General features: G+C 39.7%; 2 protein-coding genes across 7 annotated transcripts in view; one reads left to right on the forward strand and one right to left on the reverse strand.

Moving 5' to 3' along the window:
• The window catches only part of LOC148340955 (lysine-specific demethylase 6A-like), an 89,113-nt gene extending 77,245 nt beyond the window's left edge, over positions 1-11,868 (reverse strand). For 3 of the 4 annotated variants that reach the window (XM_088290425.1, XM_088290424.1, XM_088290422.1), the window contains exons 1-11: positions 11,341-11,810; positions 11,146-11,209; positions 8,530-8,638; positions 8,361-8,410; positions 8,170-8,228; positions 3,020-3,140; positions 2,878-2,932; positions 2,207-2,241; positions 1,584-1,677; positions 1,377-1,503; positions 828-926 (exon numbers count right to left, since the gene is read on the reverse strand). In XM_088290425.1, coding sequence (XP_088146551.1) covers positions 828-926; positions 1,377-1,503; positions 1,584-1,677; positions 2,207-2,241; positions 2,878-2,932; positions 3,020-3,140; positions 8,170-8,228; positions 8,361-8,410; positions 8,530-8,638; positions 11,146-11,209; positions 11,341-11,519 — 992 coding nt within the window. In that variant the 5' untranslated portion in view covers positions 11,520-11,810. The other variant, XM_088290423.1, reaches the window with a different exon arrangement.
• Positions 11,869-12,187: 319 nt separating this feature from the next.
• The window catches only part of LOC148340956 (FUN14 domain-containing protein 1), a 33,782-nt gene continuing 25,969 nt past the window's right edge, over positions 12,188-20,000 (forward strand). For 2 of the 3 annotated variants that reach the window (XR_015842519.1, XM_088290426.1), the window contains exons 1-3: positions 12,188-12,334; positions 12,648-12,813; positions 12,916-12,991. Coding sequence is in view for 2 of the 3 variants with exons in the window: in XM_088290426.1 (XP_088146552.1) it covers positions 12,310-12,334; positions 12,648-12,813; positions 12,916-12,991 (267 nt within the window). In the remaining variant the exon portion in view is untranslated. The remainder of the gene's footprint in view (positions 12,335-12,647; positions 12,814-12,915; positions 12,992-20,000) is intronic. The other variant, XM_088290427.1, reaches the window with a different exon arrangement.

The raw sequence follows: 20,000 nt of genomic DNA on the forward strand, positions 1-20,000 counted from the left end.
TAGTTTAAAAATCACTGCCATCCTTGTCTCAGAGTGCTTGTGAGGTGCTGCCATCCACAAAAGCAATTTGCATTGATGTGTAAAAGTGTAGTGTATTTTAAGTAGAACCAAAAACTATACTCTATGCCAAGTTGCACTAATTCTGTAAAAATACCCTTAAATACTAAAATGAATACTAATAAACACTTCTCACACTGATCCATTTAAATGCAGACTGGACTGAAATCATATGAGTTCATCTGTGCATATTACTTGTTTGTTCAGGAGATGATGCATCCACACAAATTGTCCGGGATGGAAGTGGAAAAGCCTATAGCCAGACAACTTTGCCAAAAATTCACAAAAAACATCAAAAACTAAGCAAGGCTAATGCCTTGATTGAAGATCCTGCTCCACAACATGGCTCTAATAAACTATTTGACATGGATTCAACCAATGACAGTGTAGTGAAGTGAGTTTGAAAAGAGTCCATTCAGACCATGTTTTCTCGAATATGTGTGAGAGAATGTGATACAAGTGATAAACTTGGACAATAAATCTAAATGAACATTTTGACATGTTTGACAATGGGGCAAAAATGAATTAACATAAATTAGTCTGATTACGCAAGGACGACAAAATTGTGTGACTGAATTTGCTTTTGCATTATGCTAATTCGATGTACAATATGATGAAGACATTATGAGTTTAATGGAAATTTCCAGTGTTATGTGCCATCTATCCTTAAAAGCGGAAAGGAACATAAATAGTCTAATGGCTTATGTTAATGATGTGACAATTGTCCTCACTGCAACAAACAAATGCACTTCAAGGAAATGAGCTTTTACCCTATAGAGCACCAGGTATCTGCGCTGGCCTCAGATTTATCGATGGATTGCCGATAGGAGATGAAGGCATCCTGGACCTTTCCAATACTAGAGTAGCACCTGCAGGAGACACTGGTTTTTAGGGATGTGCAGCTAACCAGAGAATTTAGAGAGTGCAGCTTTCCACCAAGGCCTAAACATCTGCCACTTGCGAAATGAGCATCTACCATCTAGCATATGAAAAGCTAAAACAAAGAAAAATTTTTTTTTTTTTTCATTGTGCTCAAATAAAATAAGTGATGTGATTTTTATTTAATTTCAACATTTTATATGACATTCTTAACATGTAAAATCTCTGTGGAAAAGCAATGAATAAATACATAATTAAATTAATGAAAAATAAATAAACAAATAAATCACTGGAAAATAAAATTCCAACTCACCCTGAGTCCAGCAAAAATGAAATTCAAAGCCATAAAAACCTAAACTTCTTGGTGGAGTTGGGCAACATGCATTTGTTTCTGTATGTGTTGACAACATTAAGTGTAACACAAGGGTGGCCCGCTTTACCTGCCCAGGAAGTACCATGACTGTCCAGAGTTGGGATCTGCCTCCAGAGATTTCTGCAGACACTGGATAGCATAACTGTCCCTACCGCCTTTGTCCCCGAGCTGCTCCACTGTGTGATGCATCCAGCCTGGAGTGACACACGTACCCACGGGGAATCAGTCACTGAGCACCACAGATTGTAACAGTGTACATTGAAGTGTATCTTACCAAGCTGTTGCAGGGTAGTGGCTTTCACCTGTGCAGGAAGATCCTCTGTCTGCAGGAGGCTTTCATATGCCTCCTTGGCAGCCCGATATCTCTTCTGTATGGGAGGAGCAGTGTAAAGGTATTGAGAAGAAACACTAACAGGGATATTCTTCTCCCCACATGTTGACCCCTAATGCCACTAAAATGCACCATAAAGCTGACACTGTCATAGCAGGCGCTTGTCCTGACACAGCACAAAGTGTATTCGTGATACTTCTCAAGACCCAGTGAAAGTGACATTACCTCTCGACAGGGAGACACCATCAGCCTATAAAAGACGGGGAGACAGACTCTCGTTTCCGTGGCAACCCCGTTGATCGGCTCTGAATAATTTCCTATCGCCTACCACCTTTACCGAACACTCATGCACCCTCATCCCTCCCCCTTTCATTTGTCAACACTTGGCTGAAAGAACAGTAAATAAGCGTCCCTGTGACTTCACTGGGTTACCATTAAAACAAATATTTTCTAACTTTTAACACTGCATCAAAAAATTGCAGCTCTTCACTTGAATGGAAAACAACTGCCAACAAAACAATGATTGTATCCTTTGGAGAGGACAATAGGAATAGAAAAACACTTACCTGAATCTCATATAAATGAGCAATGTGGAACTGAACTGAAAAAGGAAGGAAAATTAACTTAGGTTTTTCAACACTCAAGAGCATTCAAATAGTCCTCCACTTATTCCTTGTCCTAGCATACTTGGCAAAGTTGTACTGCAGGGTGAATAAATGAAATCCCAAGATCGACTATGCACGATCGAACTGAGCAGAAGGGTGTTGGTCAACCCGGTAGAGACTTCTTGTGTGCGGAACGTAGTGTCTGATCTAAACTGCCTGAGAGACTATGAGCAGATAGGGCGAGAGAGAGGAGAGAGAGCGGAAGAAGGATGGGGGCTGCCCTTGTCGTGTGTGCGTGTGGGAAGAGAAATTACATACACGCACAGTCAGACACACAGTCAAGGGTTGGGCAAAAATGGATAGGGCTGTCTCCGAGGTAGCACAGCAGGTAGGGGAAATGAGGAAGTTTCAGTACGTTGACCAATATTCTACCCAGGTCAGAGAACACAATTCTGTGGCCCGTCAGCGTGAGCATGCGTGTGTGTGAGTAGGGTGTCAAATGTTATGCATTACATCAATTTTGTTTGGTCAATATCCGTGGTACAGTTATTTACTGGCCATAACACCTTCAGATGCTCTGTGGCAGTAAGTATAAAAATTTCGATTAAAAATTTAATGAGGGCTGAACTTACTTTCCGCTTTGGACAAAGTGCAGGGATTGGAGTCAATCAGAGCTAGCTGAAAATGCTGCGAGACAACATAAGAGAAATAAGGAAAGGCACTCACTTCAGATGCCTTCACTTGTTCACTTTGTAAATGTTGGCGTGGGCCTACCTTTAGGCTTGACTCGTAGTCTGTGTTGACCTTGAACATAAGACCCAGTCGAAGGTGGATCTCCTTGGCCCGGGAAAATCCTGGATCAATGTATAACACTTCCTGGAATGCTTTGATCGCCCTTGTAGAGGTAAGAGAGGTGGCAGAAAGCAGAGCGTTTGAACAAGCTGCATAGAACTTCAACAATAAGAATGTGACAGTTGAGGTCAGAGTTTAATCTTCCTAATAAAGAAGACGGACAGCATATGTAAAGCCAACCAAAGTACAGCATAAAGAGTTGGTTAGTGTGGAGAAACAAAGCCCAAGTTTCAATATTTCACATAAGTAGGGCTGTCACTAACATATCTGTTTAACAATACAATTTTCAGCGTGCAAGCATGAATGGGCATGAAGCTATGATAATTGTTTTGAGTAGTTGCGTTTCAGTACTTGAATAAATATAAAGTTTTGAAATCAATGAATAGTTGTTTTTATAATTGTCATTTCAATCTCAATAAAAATAATTGTAACTCAACTTAATACAAAAATTGAGTGATTTGATTTTTGCAAAAAAAAATTACAAAATACTTCACTTGATTTTGCCTTCTTTGCCTAGCAGTTTTATGCCTTCCTTGAATGATATTTTTCATTCGAGGGCTCTTTACATTGGAAAACAAAATTACAATGCGAGGTTATATATTATGTTGTTGGGTTAGGAAAGTCTATTTTATGTACATGCAATTAAAAGGGGCTGGGTAGTGATTCCGATTTCAAAAAATCCAAAAAGGCCCTGATTCGATTTGCCTTAGACAACACTTTGATTGATTTTTGATATGAGTAAATGAAGGCTTCCACACAGTACCATATTTGCTTTCATATGGAAAACATTCTAAGAACAAGCAATGCTGATCTTGGTACCTTAGTAAAAACCTGAATATTTACATTAGGATTTGAACCCAGTGAAGTTACATTTCATGTATGTTTTATTGAACAGGTATGATCAAAACAAGGGCTGTAACGGGCCCTTGAGTAATTCAAGTACCCTTGTTCAAAATGATGCTCGAGGCATTTTATTTTTTTTTTTGCCCTAGTACCCGCTTATTTACGTGTACACTGTCAGGAAGAAGTAGTTAAGCTAACCGCAGCAACAATTGTTCAAGCTATACAGTATATGACAGTAACACACCGCAACGCGGTAAGAAGGACAACTTCATAATAAACCTTCCCAAATAATATATTCATATCAATGCCTTTGTATGCCTTTATTTCGAAATTTGTACCGAGAGCGTATCGCGGCGTAAGGATGACTTGACTCGTCTCGCAGACATTTTGGACCATTCATTGCCGTCACAAACTGTTGTTTCCGACAGCAACAACACAACATTGTCCTGAAATAATGTTCCCTTGCTAATTAAGGGCGCTAAAAAGACGACTATTACGCTGACATTGTAATATACGGTCACCTGTTGGGAGCCTTTAACGCTTGCTGCGCTCAGGTTAATAGACCTAAATTACTCTGCAAACTTTGAAGCTGACAGCCTGACAGATGCTATTCCCACTGACCACTTTCTAATAAATCAGGCTTACCTAAGTGTGTGCTTTTAGCCGGCAAACACCGCTAATGTGGTCTTGATGTCATGAAGAAAATAGCTTTACACAGTTTAAATTCAAGTATAAATTTTGCCTATATAAAAAGGAAAACCGGTTGGCTGTTCATTGTTAAGTGGAAATGTTTTTTTTCTTTCAAGCCCCAAAAAAAAAAAATTTATTAGGGCTGTCAAAATTAATTAAATTAATTGGAGATAAATGTAAAGAATTTTAACTCAGATATTTTAACTCAGTTTGATTTATTTAAAAAAATATTTGCATATACTTTGCAAATATCGTACCATATTAGCTGTACATATTTTGCACATCTCAGAACAAAACCCCTGGCTCAAGTTACCACCGGGCCTTTTAGATCATATTCAAGAATCAAAGAAAGCTATTAGAACAGTCTTTGAATTAAATATACTTTATATTTGGTGATTTTGCAGTAATTCCAAGATATTATTCAAGTAAATATCTGTTACAAGCTTCACAAAAAAATGATAATTGAAAAATGCGATTAATCAAATTTAATCAGGAATTTTTTTTAGATTAGATAAAAAAATGTAATCTCTTGACAGGACTATTTTATGTTTAACTGTATAACAAAATATTTGATAGCTGCAGCTTAAAAATGCTGATAAAAAATTAAATATATTACAATCACGTATTTAGCACATGTGCATGTATTTTGTCCATATTTAAAAAGCATCTTCGTCTAGCAACACTGATGAAAAGGCCAAGCCCCTCCAGCCTTTAAGTTGCCCATCCCTGGTCTACGGTGAGGTAGCATGTTTGTCTGCCTCTGAGTCGTCAGATCTGGGTTTGAAGATCCTTTAGAGCTCAGGTGTCAAACTCAAGGCTCGGGGCCAGATCTGGCCAGCCACCTCATTTTATGTGGCCCGCGAAGGGCAAATCATCTGCGTCAGCTGCCTGTTTCAAGCACATTTTTTTTGCACTTTCAACAACATTGCGATATGAGATATTGCCATTAATGTGTTGTTACCAATCCTACCCTTTCAAATTAAATTAGTTGAACAAACAAGTACTGGCTTCTGATTTCAAAACTGGCATTCCATCAATTTGTTGTGCGCGTGTAGATAACGTTAGGTGATCATACATTTATATGGGTTCACAGACGTAACGGCTCACTGATGGAAACCATCACAACGAAGTGGCCCGTCCACAAAAATTTGTTTGACACCCCTGCTTTAGAGCATCAGTTTTTGCATGCCCTCCCCTTGACCAAAATGTTCGCTACCAGGAGGCGTTTTTAAACTCCATAGTTTTGTACTGTTTTCTCCAAAACAAATTGGTAACGTAGCCGTCGTCTTATTTTATGTTTCAATACGTAACGGTTGCAATACGACAATTCTGTTCATAGCTGCTGGTTCTCCGCCCGAACACTGTTCGAGTCAGACTTCTGTTAAAAGTCGCGCGTACATAGAAGCACTTATTATTCTGTAACTCATTTTAGCGATGCGCACACTAAGCGCTTCCGAGTTCGTCTCCTCGTTCAGAACGCTTCTTGTTAGTGGGGTCGTTTATTTGTCATAACACAGCTCGTGGCAGCTGCTGTGCACGGACTTAGATATAATACAAATAAAGCTCATACTGCTGCGGCGCAAGATACCTTGGCGCCTAGCATTCCAGTAGAGGCGAAAGAAATTACTTTCGGGACAAGAAGCGACAGGGCGACGCTTTTTATTTATTTTTTTTAATCAGTACTGCGTGCCCTACTAGGGGCACAGACAGCAGCTTTGACAATCACAAAATCGCGTTGTCTGAGATTGCAATTATTGTCCCAAAACCATACATCGTTCAGCCGTACTACGACGGGAAAAAAGCATGTTCCCCAGGTTAGCACGCGCCCCCTCAGCATCGCACAGCGCCGCACTATTAGAGAAACACTGCTTTAAGATAAGCTGTTTTAAGACAAACACTAACATTTTATTTACCGTTGTATCGTCGTGTTGAGCGAGCCGTGCTTGTCGTCTGGTTACGACTCTGCTCACAGCTTTTGAACATAACTGTTTACTAAATGCTTGTCCGGCACAACTCGTCTGAATAAGTTTTCAAACAGAACATTGTTCAAAATTGCCGTTTGTGGACTGTATTAATGTAGACTAGCAGATAAAATAAAGGTAGATGCGGGGAAAAAGCCACTCTTGCTCTCATTGGTCGATCTCACGGCCGGGAACCAATCATGCGCCTTATCTGATTGCCCATGGGTGTATACAAAGCCTCTAAATTCATTCATAACTTCAAACCAAATAATTTTATGCAATATGGCTGTATTTTTTTTAAACCTTTTTTTTAATATCAATAACCGCAAAAGGCGTGAAGTGGCGAGGGATTACTGAATGAGTTATAAAGGCCTTTTGTCACTTCTGTCGACTGAAAATAACATAACCGTTGCTCAGGGCTCAGCTAATGACCAATCATGACTCAGCTTCAGAAAACAGGCGAGCTGTGAACAGGTGGTATCACACATCAAAACAACAGTAGAAAAACTATAGAGTTATACGGCACGATAGACGTTTTGAAAAAAATATGACGCATCATATCCTAATATGATCACACAGCGCAACATTAGCACAGGAAGGAGTCACAGGTGCCTCTTGCTCACAGTGAAGCAGTGGGGCGAGATGGATTACCTCCGACTGTGAACATCATAGGCGAACATGATCATTTTATTGTGGTTGCTATAAAGGTTCCATATGTTAATGTTCAATATTATATTTGATGTGATGTATTATAGGTTATGTCACTGTATCTAACTGCATGCAAGGAATACGGGGTAATTGTCAACTACCTTTTGCGCAGCCGTTATTGTGCAGTCTGCTATTGTCGGATGTGTTCAGTGCTGCAGTGTTCATGTGCGTCTCTGAAACTAAGTGAGTACACTAACTAGTGACTTGGTACAATGTATAATGTACATTGTGCTTATTTAATGAGCCACAGTGTGTATTGCCGTTTTGGTGACTTATTTAGCTTCATTGTGGTGCTCCAGCACTTCTCTTTGAACTTTGCCGTAGAACTAAAGGAGCGTCTAAAACACGACACGCAAATGTTCATTCGTTCACATCGCATGGGTTCAAGTTGCTGCGTTGCCATGAACTCGTCATTGGTTTTGAAAACATTTAATTTGCTTATGGTGTAGGTAAAGCTCTGTAAGAGTGCACTTGATTTACCAAAATGATTCATTTAATTTTTTTTAGACCGAAAGATTCAAAGCTAAACGAACATCAATTGCAGATTTGGGTTACCCGTCCAGCCTTAACTAGACGGACCCTTTTGGCGATATCACACAAAATCATTCCCCAAAAAGAGCCTTTATTTCACACACACACAAAAAAACCCCATCCCATTTTCAACATTCTTGGTGTGCGGAACTCAAACTGAAGTGGCCATTCCAAGCAGTTGATGTATTTTCAGAAAATCTTGTCATGTTGCCAATAGATGAGCAACTGCTGCCACATATAAAGTGCACAGTTTGGGAACGATCGCCATCATCTGCCTAAATAAGTGTGGTTTTGGGTTAAATGCACATTGAAAAAAAGATAACATTCAAATATACTCACCACTGAAAGGCGTTGTAGTGGAAGTAGACCATTCCCAGACCATACAGAAAGGCAGCATTCTGTGTGTGATTATAAGAGTTTTATTCAGGTCATTAAAACAGAATGAAGCCCATCATCATCATCAATCATATAGCCTAGTGTAGTCTAACTTCAATCAGGGCCACCATGTCAGCATGGTTGTGCTGGCTTACCTTCCAGTAGTCTGACTGTAAACTGTAGTACCTCTGGTATGCCGATAATGCTGTAATTGGGAGGAAAAAGAGGGAGGATCAAAGTTACTGAGAGGCCATATTACATGAAGCAAAGCACAGCAAAGCATGCGGATCACTTTAAATGATCCTATGAAAGTGGAGTCCTCACCTTTTGGGTAAGCCTCCAAGAGGAGGTTGAAGTGGCCTAACTGGCAAAACACTTCAGGCTCTACTTTTCCCTCCGCCTTGAGGATGAGTGAATCATAGCAGCGGACCGCCTGAGGGGAACATATACACACACGTTCACATACTGTACATACATATATATATATACATATACATATATATATATACATATACATATATATATATATATATATATATATATATATATATACACATACATACACACACACACGCACTCACCCCTACATACATACACACACACGCACTCACACACACACATATATAAATATATATACACGGATCTGGACCGCGGGATGATTCGGACCGGACCCATGGCCAGTCTATGAGTATTTCTTTTTTCAGGGCGCATTGGCTAACGTTGGCGATGCAATTCTAGTAAATACGGAAAAGGCGTCACCGATTTGAGCCAATCAAATCTTTTGTTTACGATCCACTGGCAATTGCGCCGCAGACCGGAAGAGAGTGATGCTGACCGTATGCCTTGCTAAAAAGTTAGCGAGGTTGATGCATCTTGTTTTAAATTAATGGACGGAGAAATGTAGTTTTGTTCTGGCTGCAGCCAATTCAAATCCAGTGTGCATCATATGCTCCGAAACCGTCGCAACATTGCGAAGCGCCACTACGAAACAAAGCACCTCCCTTTTGTGCACAGTTATCCGCTGACGTTTGAGGTGAGCGCATGCAAAAACATCGAACTTCGAGTGCAGTACAACAGATTTTTACATTTTCGTTTACATCCCAGCGGCATGCAAACAAATGTTCAGTAAAAGTATCATGGATTTTGGGGAAACATAAAAAAAACTTGCAAGTGATGGGGAAGTTGTGAAGGAGTGCTTAAATGTGGTTGCACAAACATTATTTAAAGGAAAACACAAAGCCCAGATGTGTGAAATAATCTACCAAGTCCCAATGGCCCTGACTCCGTTCCAACCCAGATTTAAGTCACTGGCAGGGCAGTCACAAGCTCATTTTTCTCATTAAGAGAAGTTAAAAAAATATTCAAAAGAAAAAGTGGTGTCAAAGCTCATTTTGAATTAGATTTTCATGAGGACAGCCCTTTTTATTGATTGTGTACTCAACATGTTGACCTGGTTTACTTGGATAATTAGGCTTTCCGTTTTTTTTAGGCTGATAACTCTGATTTTTTTTAAAAAAGGTAAAAGATGTTAACTCAATGCTTAGCACTTGATATATTTCTGCAGGAGATATTTTACAGTTTTCTTCTGGAAGTGGCACCCTTAAATTCCTGGAGCGACATATTCTTGAATGTGAAATAAACGCCTTATATTTGTTTGACTGGCAAAGGTGTTTAATGGGAACGTTGCTAAATATTTAGTATATAAGTGTGCTCTGTAGAAAATGACTAAATATTGAAACTATATAAAAATGTGAACATAGGCTCGACATTTCGGGAAGTTGGACTTTGGTTCGGACCTTTTAATTGGAAGAAATTTTCGTCGTGGACCTCTGTGACTTTTAAATGAATACCTCTGCTGTAGAGGATAAGCGGTGTGGATAATGACATGACACCGGCACCACCTAGCGAGAGGATTCGAGAATAGCTTCTTAAAAGTTAGAGTATTACACTTTTTTTGCACATTAAGCACAATTACCAGGCTCACTAAATTGTTTCTGCAATTTGTGAGCGCTTTTTAAACAAAGCTTGATTGGAGAGAAGACATCACAAAAGGGAGAAATAAACTCCACAGCTCCAAGTATAACAAATCCTAATTACACATTAAATCCCAGCAAACACGGGCCTTCAACGCACCAAAACCGATGCGACCCGAAACACGAAAAGAGTTCCATCACCAGTCCGCCATGTACCCGCCATCTTGGACAGCCATTATTAAACGTTATGTGAAACGTTTATAAATGTCGAACCCGACCACAATGAGTCACACTGCGCGTCCGTGAGGGCAATGCGATGCATTTACACTTTCCTCACAGCAGTCAAATTAAAACGGTTATTTGGTGCACCTGTATCTCAAGACTCAAGACTCTTCGTATTGTTTTCGTGATCGTGCATCTATGTAAGCAGATGAGAATCAGCAAACATTGTTTAGCGTTTCGATTTGACACGACACCAGCCATAAAACACATGCAACTTTTTTTCCCACCCAAGAGACGGGACAATCACAGTGGCGTGCTGGATAAAACCGTGGCGATGTTGTGATGGTAGGAGAACGTCAGTCACAGCAAGTCCCCTTTAACACGCTGACCGAGTGAGCGGAACGGCCGATATGTCTGCAACATAGCACCCCGTGGTTCCGAACACAAACACGAATGAACAATTTCAGAGATGTTGTGAGCTAAACGTTGAACGACACAGCCGGAGCAGAATGGAGGCAGGTGCAGGGTCGCTGATCACCGGATGTGGGGAGCTAACTATCACGCTAGCAAGCTAACACATAGTCTAACTGGCCTCGGTGTAGTCTGCAAGAGGGCCGCTTGCAAGCAGGTTAGCTAAGGGGGCCGATTCGCCGCTGAGCGTTTGACTTGACCGGTCGAGCTGAGTGAGCCCAGCAGACAATAGTGCACTTTTGGTAGTAAATAGCGTCTACTTGAGATTTACTACCTTCACCAACAGGGCCTTCGTTCTGGCGCCATCTTCATGAAGCTTCTGAAAACCAAACAGTGAGCTGCAAGCAAAAAGGCAACATAGGTGGCTTGGTGTTAGTTGCGGAGCACCTCGTTTGAAATGTCAACATACAGGGAAAGATACACATTAAATTCCACACAACGCGTGAGGACACGCGTTTACCATCCTCACCTGTCAATCCCGGCCAAACTGTCCCTTTCCTGGGCTGTCAGTGTCGGAAAGTCCTCATCTGTTTCACTCGCTTTTCCCGCCGCCATTTTCTTTTCCTCATCACCACCACCAGAAGCTGAGCCGAGACTCCGAGCAGCAGCGCAGGCATCAACAGCGACAGACACACTGCACGATTGCATGGAAAATCCCAACGCACAGACGATCTGTTTACTCCACCGAATCAAACAGAGGCGAGCGAAGAAAAGCAAACGATCCAAAACTTTTTCCCAGCCTGAAAAGATGCGATTCGACGTAGTAAATCCTTTCCGGGGGACAGCAGCGCTGCACGAGCTGATCTTCAAACGTCACATTTTTCTTTCCAAAGCAAGATCATACCGTAGCTCAGTTGCGCCCACCTGAACACAAAATCCAGCATGTAAGTCTTCCTCAATTAAACTCGTTTCGGTTGAGATGATAAAGTTGTTTTAATCGTGTCACCGAAGCAAACCCTCGCGCCGTTGTAGCCACGCCCCCACCTTGTGTTTCAGCCAATCAACATGCGTGCATCCCACCATACGACTTCTCTGCCATAGCTTCTCGTCTTCAATAATACTCTTGTTATTGTTGCACACTGGGAGATGCGGAATATCTCTCCCCAGTACTCTGTACATCATCCTTTTTTGCAAAACGGTCTACGTACGGAGTATGATCTGCTAAACCCCGATCAGAACCGTGCCGATTACACTTCTGTGTTACTAGGTTAAGGCCACGTTTTACAAAATAATAGCTTGATAGCGGATTGTCAATCGTGACGGTATCCACGATTTTTATGCAATGTAAGCTATGGTTGTATGTTCAATTGTGTTGCCACAAACCCGGAATGTTAGCAATATTTTAATAATAAAGTTGCCGAGGTTACGTGGCACGGCATCATCGCATGGGTGTGGCTTATTTTGTCAACATCCTGGTAAATTCTCCAGCCCCTCCAAAATGGCGACCGTGGACCAGAGGGAGGGTGCGCAATCATTTTGTATATAAATTACCGAGGGATTAATTTAAAAAATTGGATATATTGGGAATATGTACTCCGTTTTAATGACGCGATTTAGTCCCAAATTGTCATAGAAGTACACGCGGCAGCCATTTGACGATGGTTTGTATAAAGCTACAGCCCCCACCCATTATTGTAACGTATTTATTAGGGGTTCTAAAACTCGAAAGTGTCTGTTTCAGTACAACTGACCATTCCTTATGAGATTGTTCTGATAAAGAATTCTGAGCAGCCTGGTTTTCTATAAATTTGATCGCTTTTCAACTCTTCTCAACAGGGCAGGAAGAACCAGAGAGTGAAGAGGACGTGTACGAGGTGGTCGATCTGACAGAATATGCTCGGCGGCATCAGTGGTGGAGCAGGGTATTTGGAAACAACTCAGGGCCAATCGCTGAGAAGTACTCTGTGGCAACCCAGCTCATGATGGGAGGCCTCACTGGATGGTAAACGTTATGACATTCGTCAAACATTTGATTAATTTGACTTTTATATAATGCGTAATACTGCCATTCATCATTTCTCTGTCCCCAACTCAATGCATGCAGGTGTGCTGGTTATGTCTTCCAGAGAGTGGGTAAAGTAGCTGCCACTGCTGTCGGTGGAGGGTTCCTCCTTTTACAGGCAAGTCATGCATTTTTTTTGTCTTCTTTCCCTGTTCCTGAAACTGCAGCCCGACGGATAATGCATTTAAATTTTTTAGGACGATTTTTGGCAGACAAAAATACCAATCACTGATAAATCAGATGATTAATTTCAATCAATCAAATTTTATTTATATAGCACTTTTCATACATAAAATGCAGCTCAAAGTGCTGTACAATAAAAACATCCAAATTACAACAAAAAACTTATACCCATTCCACTCACCCAACATAAACACAAGACACATCCACATGTACGCCTGAACTCGCATACACACAGAACACTCACATTCACACAACCTAATAAACTGTCTTAATAGAAAGACATGGCAAGGCACACAGAAACCATATGAGAAAATGAACCCAGGGTAGGTCATCCGTGCTGAAATTTGAAAATATTCAATGCAAAAAATACCTCTCCATGCTCAATTTCACACATATATGTATGTATATGTGTGTGTGTATATATATATATATATATATATATATATATATATATATATAGTTGGAGTTGAGTCACCGTGGAAATGAGAAGTAGTTAGTAAATCAACCTTTAAAAGCCAAACTTACTCCAATGCGTGTTTGTTTTTTTGTACTCAAGAAGAAAAGGTCAAATAAAGACTCAACAACTGATTAGAGTTCCGATATTTAGTTTCTTCAATTTCTAGAGTTCAGGAAATAGTACAAAGACAGATATCTGGGCGGCTTCTTCTTAATCTCACGAGAAACTGCACTGGGGCGAGCACAGTTAAAAAATGTGCACCATCTTTCAGCCCAGCTTCAGTTTTTATAGGAGTTTTTTATGTCAAGGTTAATGTAGGTTTAATCGGTCGTCCTCGCTCCCTCTCGCGGCACGGGTCCACGTCCAAGGGAAGGTCCTCCCCAGGTTAGTCATCGTCTGGATAGTTGATTCCCGTCTGGTCGCCAAGACTGACACGCCAATGCTGGCCTTCTCCGGCGGGCAGTCTCTCCGTCTCTCTCCCCGCTGGCATTCCTCTGTAATCTTGTCGGTGTGCATGTATATGCAGGTATACGTGTATGTGCGTGTGTATGTGCAGGTGTATGTATATGTGCGTGTGTATGTGCAGGTGTATGTATATGTGTGTGGGGGTGTGCAGGTGTATTTATATGTGCTTGTGTATGTTCGCGTGTATGTGCAGGTGTATGTATGTGTCTGTGTATGTGCAATGGTGTATGTGCGTGTGCTCCGATCTCCAATTGTTATGTCTTTCGGAATGTGTTTTTTGCGATAGCGTCTGTGTGAGTCCTCCAGTGCCCAATTTGGTATGTTTGCATCTCTACAGCCAATGTGGAGAATGTGCTTCGTCGTCTTTGTCCATGAAGTGCTGTGAATGTGAGGGCAGCTCAAGGAAATGCTATGTGTGCAAATCTGTTCTCACTACTGAGAATTTCAATAAAGTTCACACATTTAAACTAAGTACTATAAATTTAGCATATGAGAATAATATAGTAAATCAGTAAACATCAGGACTACAATCCCAGTCATTCTTGTGACCCGTGCTTCTAGTTTAATTTGATAAATGCTTCTTGTTTCATCAATGTTTAAAATATTCAGTAAATATGAACCTGCTAACTTAAATAATTGACCTTCTGTCCTGTAAGTGTTTAAAATAATGCAGGCAATTGTAATACAATCCTTCAATATATATATATATATATATATATATATATATATCAATCATTCAATATTATTCATTATCATTCCAAATCATTCAATTTCATGCACTATGATTCAAAATCATTCATTGTTATTGACTATGATTTAAAATCATTCAATATTATTCACAATCATTCAATATGATGCATTATAATTCTATATCATTCAATTTTATTAACTATGATTCTAAATCATTCAATATGATTCAACATCATTCAATATTATTCACTTTGATTTAAATTCAATTTCATTCAGTATGATTCAAATTCATTCAATATTATTCACTATAGGGCTGGGCGATATGACCTCAAATCAATATCGCAAGAAATTGAGCAATTTTACCTCAATAACGATAAATGCACAATAAATTCCAACCCCGTGGACTAAAATCAAAATAAATGCAGGAAATGCATATTGACTGTTTTTTTATTGACCAACTGGTACACGTTATTTTCAATGAAAAATAAAAGTACAAAAATCATTTGTATAAACATTCAAAATAGCTTGCTTTGATTGATGATTTGAACAATGTCACAAAGAAAAAGGGTACCTCTTGCAAAATCTTTTTCTGCAAATAGATTGCGCCAAGATGCTGTCATGATGTAAATAATGCCAAATTAAAAAAATGCTAAATAAAATGAAATCATCGGGGAAAATGTGCCGTCTCGAGTAATCTGGTGCGCAGTCGCCACTTGTCGTCTATGTAATGCACAGTCAAGCTCAGTCAGGGATCCATGTTGCGACCCGACCACAAGTCGGATGTAGATGCAAAATGCTTGACATGTCTCAGCTCCCGTCCCGATTTAGTCCATATCGGGAAATACGGCTTTCATGAAGCGTTTAAATCCTGTGCGCGCCACTGTAACTAGAGGAGCTTTATCTTTAGCTATATGCTAGGCTATCGCGTCCACCTCTGAGACGTTCTCTCGTATGGTGTCGCCTCCGTCAATGGGCTGTTGTCACTTGTCGAACCTTGCTTCTCACTTTGAACTTTCAGCACAGCACAGCATGGTTGTGTTGTGGGTGGTGAAAAAGCTTCTGGATTTGAATCGCCAGGGGAGGGGGGAGTCATGTGACTAGAGGCGCTGTTGCGGTCTTAAAAGGGCATGAACATTGCCGCAGACAGGAAAGGCTTTTCTTTTTTTTTTTAAACGCCGAATTTACCGACATGGGCAAAATGATTTCGGTCATTGTAATAAATTTCGGTAACTGTAAATTTTTGGTTTATCGCCCAGCCCTAATTCACTATGATTCAAAATCATTCAATTTCATTGTTTATGATTCAAAATCATTCAATTTCATTGTTTATGATTCAAAATCATTCATTGTTATTCACTAGTATTCAAAATCATTCAATATTATTCACAATCATTCAAAATGATGCATTATAATTAAATATCATTCAATTTTATTCACTATGATTCTAAATCATTCATACCATTCACTATGATTCAAAATCATTCAATTGCATTCTCTATCATTCAATATTATTCACAATCATTCAAATTGATGCATTATAATTAAATATCATTCAATTTTATTCACTATAATTCTAAATCATTCATACCATTCACTATGATTCAAAATCATTCAATTGCATTCAATTTCATTGAATGTGATTCAAAATCATTCAAGTTCATTCACTTTCATTCAAAATCATTCATTTTCATTCACTATGATTCAAAATCATTACATTTTATTGACTATGATTCAAAATCATTCAATATTATTCACAATCATTCAATTTGATGCTTTATAATTCAATATCATTCAAATTTATTCACTATGATTCAAAATCATTCAATATCATTCACTTTGATTCAAAATCATTCAATATTATTCATTATCATTCAAAATCATTCAATTTCATTCACTATCATTCAAAATCATTCAATTTTATTCACTATGATTCAAAATCATTCAATGTTATTCACGATCATTCCATTTCATGCGCTATAATTCAATATGATTCAATTTTATTCACTAAGAGTCAAAATCATTCAATTTCATTCACAATGATTCAATATACTTTAATATTACTCACTATAATTCAAAATCAATCAGTTTCATTCAATATGATTCAGAATCATTCAAGATTAATCACTTTCATTCAAATCATTCAATTTCATTCACTATTCTTCAACATCTTTAAATATTATTAACTTTGTTTAGGAATAATTCGATTTTATTCAATATGATTCAAAATCATTCAACATTCACTTTCATTCAAAATCATTCAATTTCGTTCCATTTGATTAAAATCATATCATTTTATTCCATATGATTGAATCTTATTCAATGTTATTCACAATCATTCAATTTCATCCACTATAATTCAATATCATTAAATTTTATTCACTATGATTCAAAATCTTTCCAATTCATTCACTATGATTCAATCTAATTTCATATTATTCACTATAATTCAAAATCATTCAATTTCATTCACTATGATTCAAATTCATTCAATTTCATTCACTATGATTCAATATCATTCAGTTTTATTCACTATGATCCAAAATCATTCAATATTAGTCACTAAATTCAATTTCATGCACAATGATTCAATATCATTCAATTATTTTCAATATGATTTAAAATCATTCAATTTCATTCAATATGATTTAAAATCATTCAATTTCATTCAATATGATTCAAAATCATTCAATATTATTCACTATCATTCAAAGTCATTCAATTTCATGCATGATTATTCAAAATCATTCATTGTTATTCACTATCATTCAAAATCATTAAATTTCATTCACAATGATTAAAAATTATTTAATGTAATTCACAATCATTCATTGTAATTCAGTTTCATTCAAAGTTGTTCAATGTTATTCACTTGCATTTAAAATTATTTAAAGTCATTCAGGATTCATATTATTCACTTTGATTTAATAACGTTCAACTTTATTCACTTTGATTCAAAATCATTCAATTTCATTCTCTATGATTCAAAATCTTTTAATTCCATTCACTATGATTCAAATTGATTCAACCTCATTCAATATTTCAGTGTCATTCAGTATTTTTCAAAAACATTCAGTGTCATTCAAAATCATTCAATCTCATTCAGTCTGTCAAAATCATTCCCCACAAAAAATTCCAGCTTTTCTGCCTTCACACGCAATTTCTTCAGGAATTGCATTTTCTAGTTTATTTTGTATTCGTACAAGATTCTTATTTTTTTTTCATGGAGCTGTTTTTTTTAATATGTTACTAAGAAAGCGCAGCAGAAAATGAGTCAGGCGTTGCTAAAAAAGATTTAATTTAATGAACAAAAATTGTGCTCTTGAGTTTAAACAAATGTAAGTACCTTCAATAAACTATAAATTAAAAAAAAATTGTATCGAAAAAAATATCGAACCGTGACACTAATGTATCAAAGCGTAACATATATATATATATATATACAGTGAACCCTCGCTACTTCGCGGTTCACCTTTCGCGGGTTCAGTGCTTCGCGGGTCTAAAAAATATTCGGGGGCATTGTAGTTTCGCCGAGCGGTTAGACGGCCGGCGTGCGCCGAAGAAGAGCGTGGGCGAAGAGGAGAGTGGACGAAGAAGAGCGCGTTCCCCCGGATACGATCGGTGGCGACGTTTCGCGCGGTTCGGACCGTACCAGAGCTCCGGCCGGCGTGCGTGGCAGTTAAGCCGTAGAGGAGCACCTTCCCCGGGCACGGGCGGTGCCAAGTGGCCCCTAAGTTTAACCGAATGGAAGCTCCGGAGGAGGAGGGCATGCTCGCGTCACAGTAAGCCGAAGAGGAGCACCTTCCCCGGGCACGGGCGGTTCCAAGCGGCCCCTAAGTTTAACCGAATGGAAGCTCCGGGGGAGGAGGGCGGGCGTGTGTCACAGTTAAGCCAAATAGGAGCACCTTCCCCGTGCACGAGCGGTGCCAAGCGGCCCCTAAGTGTAACCGAATGGAAGCTCCGGAGGAGGAGGGTGGGCGTGCGTCACAGTTAAGCCGAATTGGAGCACCTCTTCCGCCCGGGCACGAGCGGAGCGCGAGGCTGTCAGTTATGAATGAATAAATAAATAAAGAATGCCACCTTTCATTTCACAGGGCACACCGGACGGCGTACCAGCAGGTAAAAGTCGGAGTAATTAAATAAATACAAAAAGAATGGCTGGGGAAAAAAAAAAATACGTTTTAATAATAATTTAGTTTTTTTGTTATAACATGAATTTCACTCTCTCTCTCTCTCTCTCTCTCTCTCTCCCTCTTTCCGTATATATATATATATATATGTATATTATATATATTGTATATTATATATATTGTATATTTAAGCATTTTTGAAGGTGCGCCGCTACTTCGCGGATTTTCAGTTTTCGCGGGTGGTCTCGGACCTCATTAACCGCGATAACCGAGGGTTCACTGTATATATATGTATATATATATATATATATATATATATATATATCTATATCTATATATATATATATCTATATATCCATATCTATATATATATATATATATATCTATATATCTATATATATCTCTCGAGCCGTCACCTTACCGTGGTGGAGGGGTTTGCGTGTCCCAATGATCTTAGGAGCTAAATTGTCTGGGGCTTTTGCCCCTGGTAGGGTCACTCATGGCAAACAGGTCCTCTGTGAGGGTCCAGACAAAGCACGGCTCACCAAACCCCCTTATGATCTCAAAAATACGGACGCGGGTCACCGCGGCCCCCCTCTGGAGCCAGGCCTGGAAATGGGGCTCGTCGGCGAGCGCCCGGTGGCCGGGCCTGCACCCATGGGGCTCGGCCGGGCACAGCCCGAAAAGGCAACGTGGGTCCCCCTTCCCATGGGCTCACCACTTGTGGGAGGGGCCAAAGGGGTGGGGTGCAGTGTGAGTCGGGCGGCGGCAAGAGGCAGGGACCTTGGCGCTCTGATCCCCGGCTACAGAAACTAGCTCTTAGGACATGGAATGTCACCTCTCTGGTGGGGAAGGAGCCTGAGCTGATGTGCGAGGCAGAGAAATTCTGACTAGATATAGTCTGGCTCACCTCCACACACACAGCGTAGGCTCTGGTACCAGTCCTCTTGAGAGGGGTTGGACACTCTTCCACTCTGGAGTTGCCCAAGGTGAGAGATGCCGAGCAGGTGTGGGCATACTTATTGCCCCCCGGCTTGGTGCCTGTACACTGGGGTTCACCTTAAGGTGGGGGGACGGGTGCTGACTGTTGTTTGTACTTATGCACCAAACAGCAGTTCTGAGTACCCACCCTTTTTGGAGTCTTTGGAGGGTGTGCTGGAGAGCGTTCCCCCTGGAGACTCCCTCGTTCTGCTGGGGGACTTCAA

Source organism: Idiotropiscis lumnitzeri, chromosome 3, assembly GCF_059441095.1.
Source record: "Idiotropiscis lumnitzeri isolate Australia: NSW breed Sydney's pygmy pipehorse chromosome 3, RoL_Ilum_1.0, whole genome shotgun sequence".
In the NCBI taxonomy this organism is placed as follows: Eukaryota; Metazoa; Chordata; class Actinopteri; order Syngnathiformes; family Syngnathidae; genus Idiotropiscis; species Idiotropiscis lumnitzeri.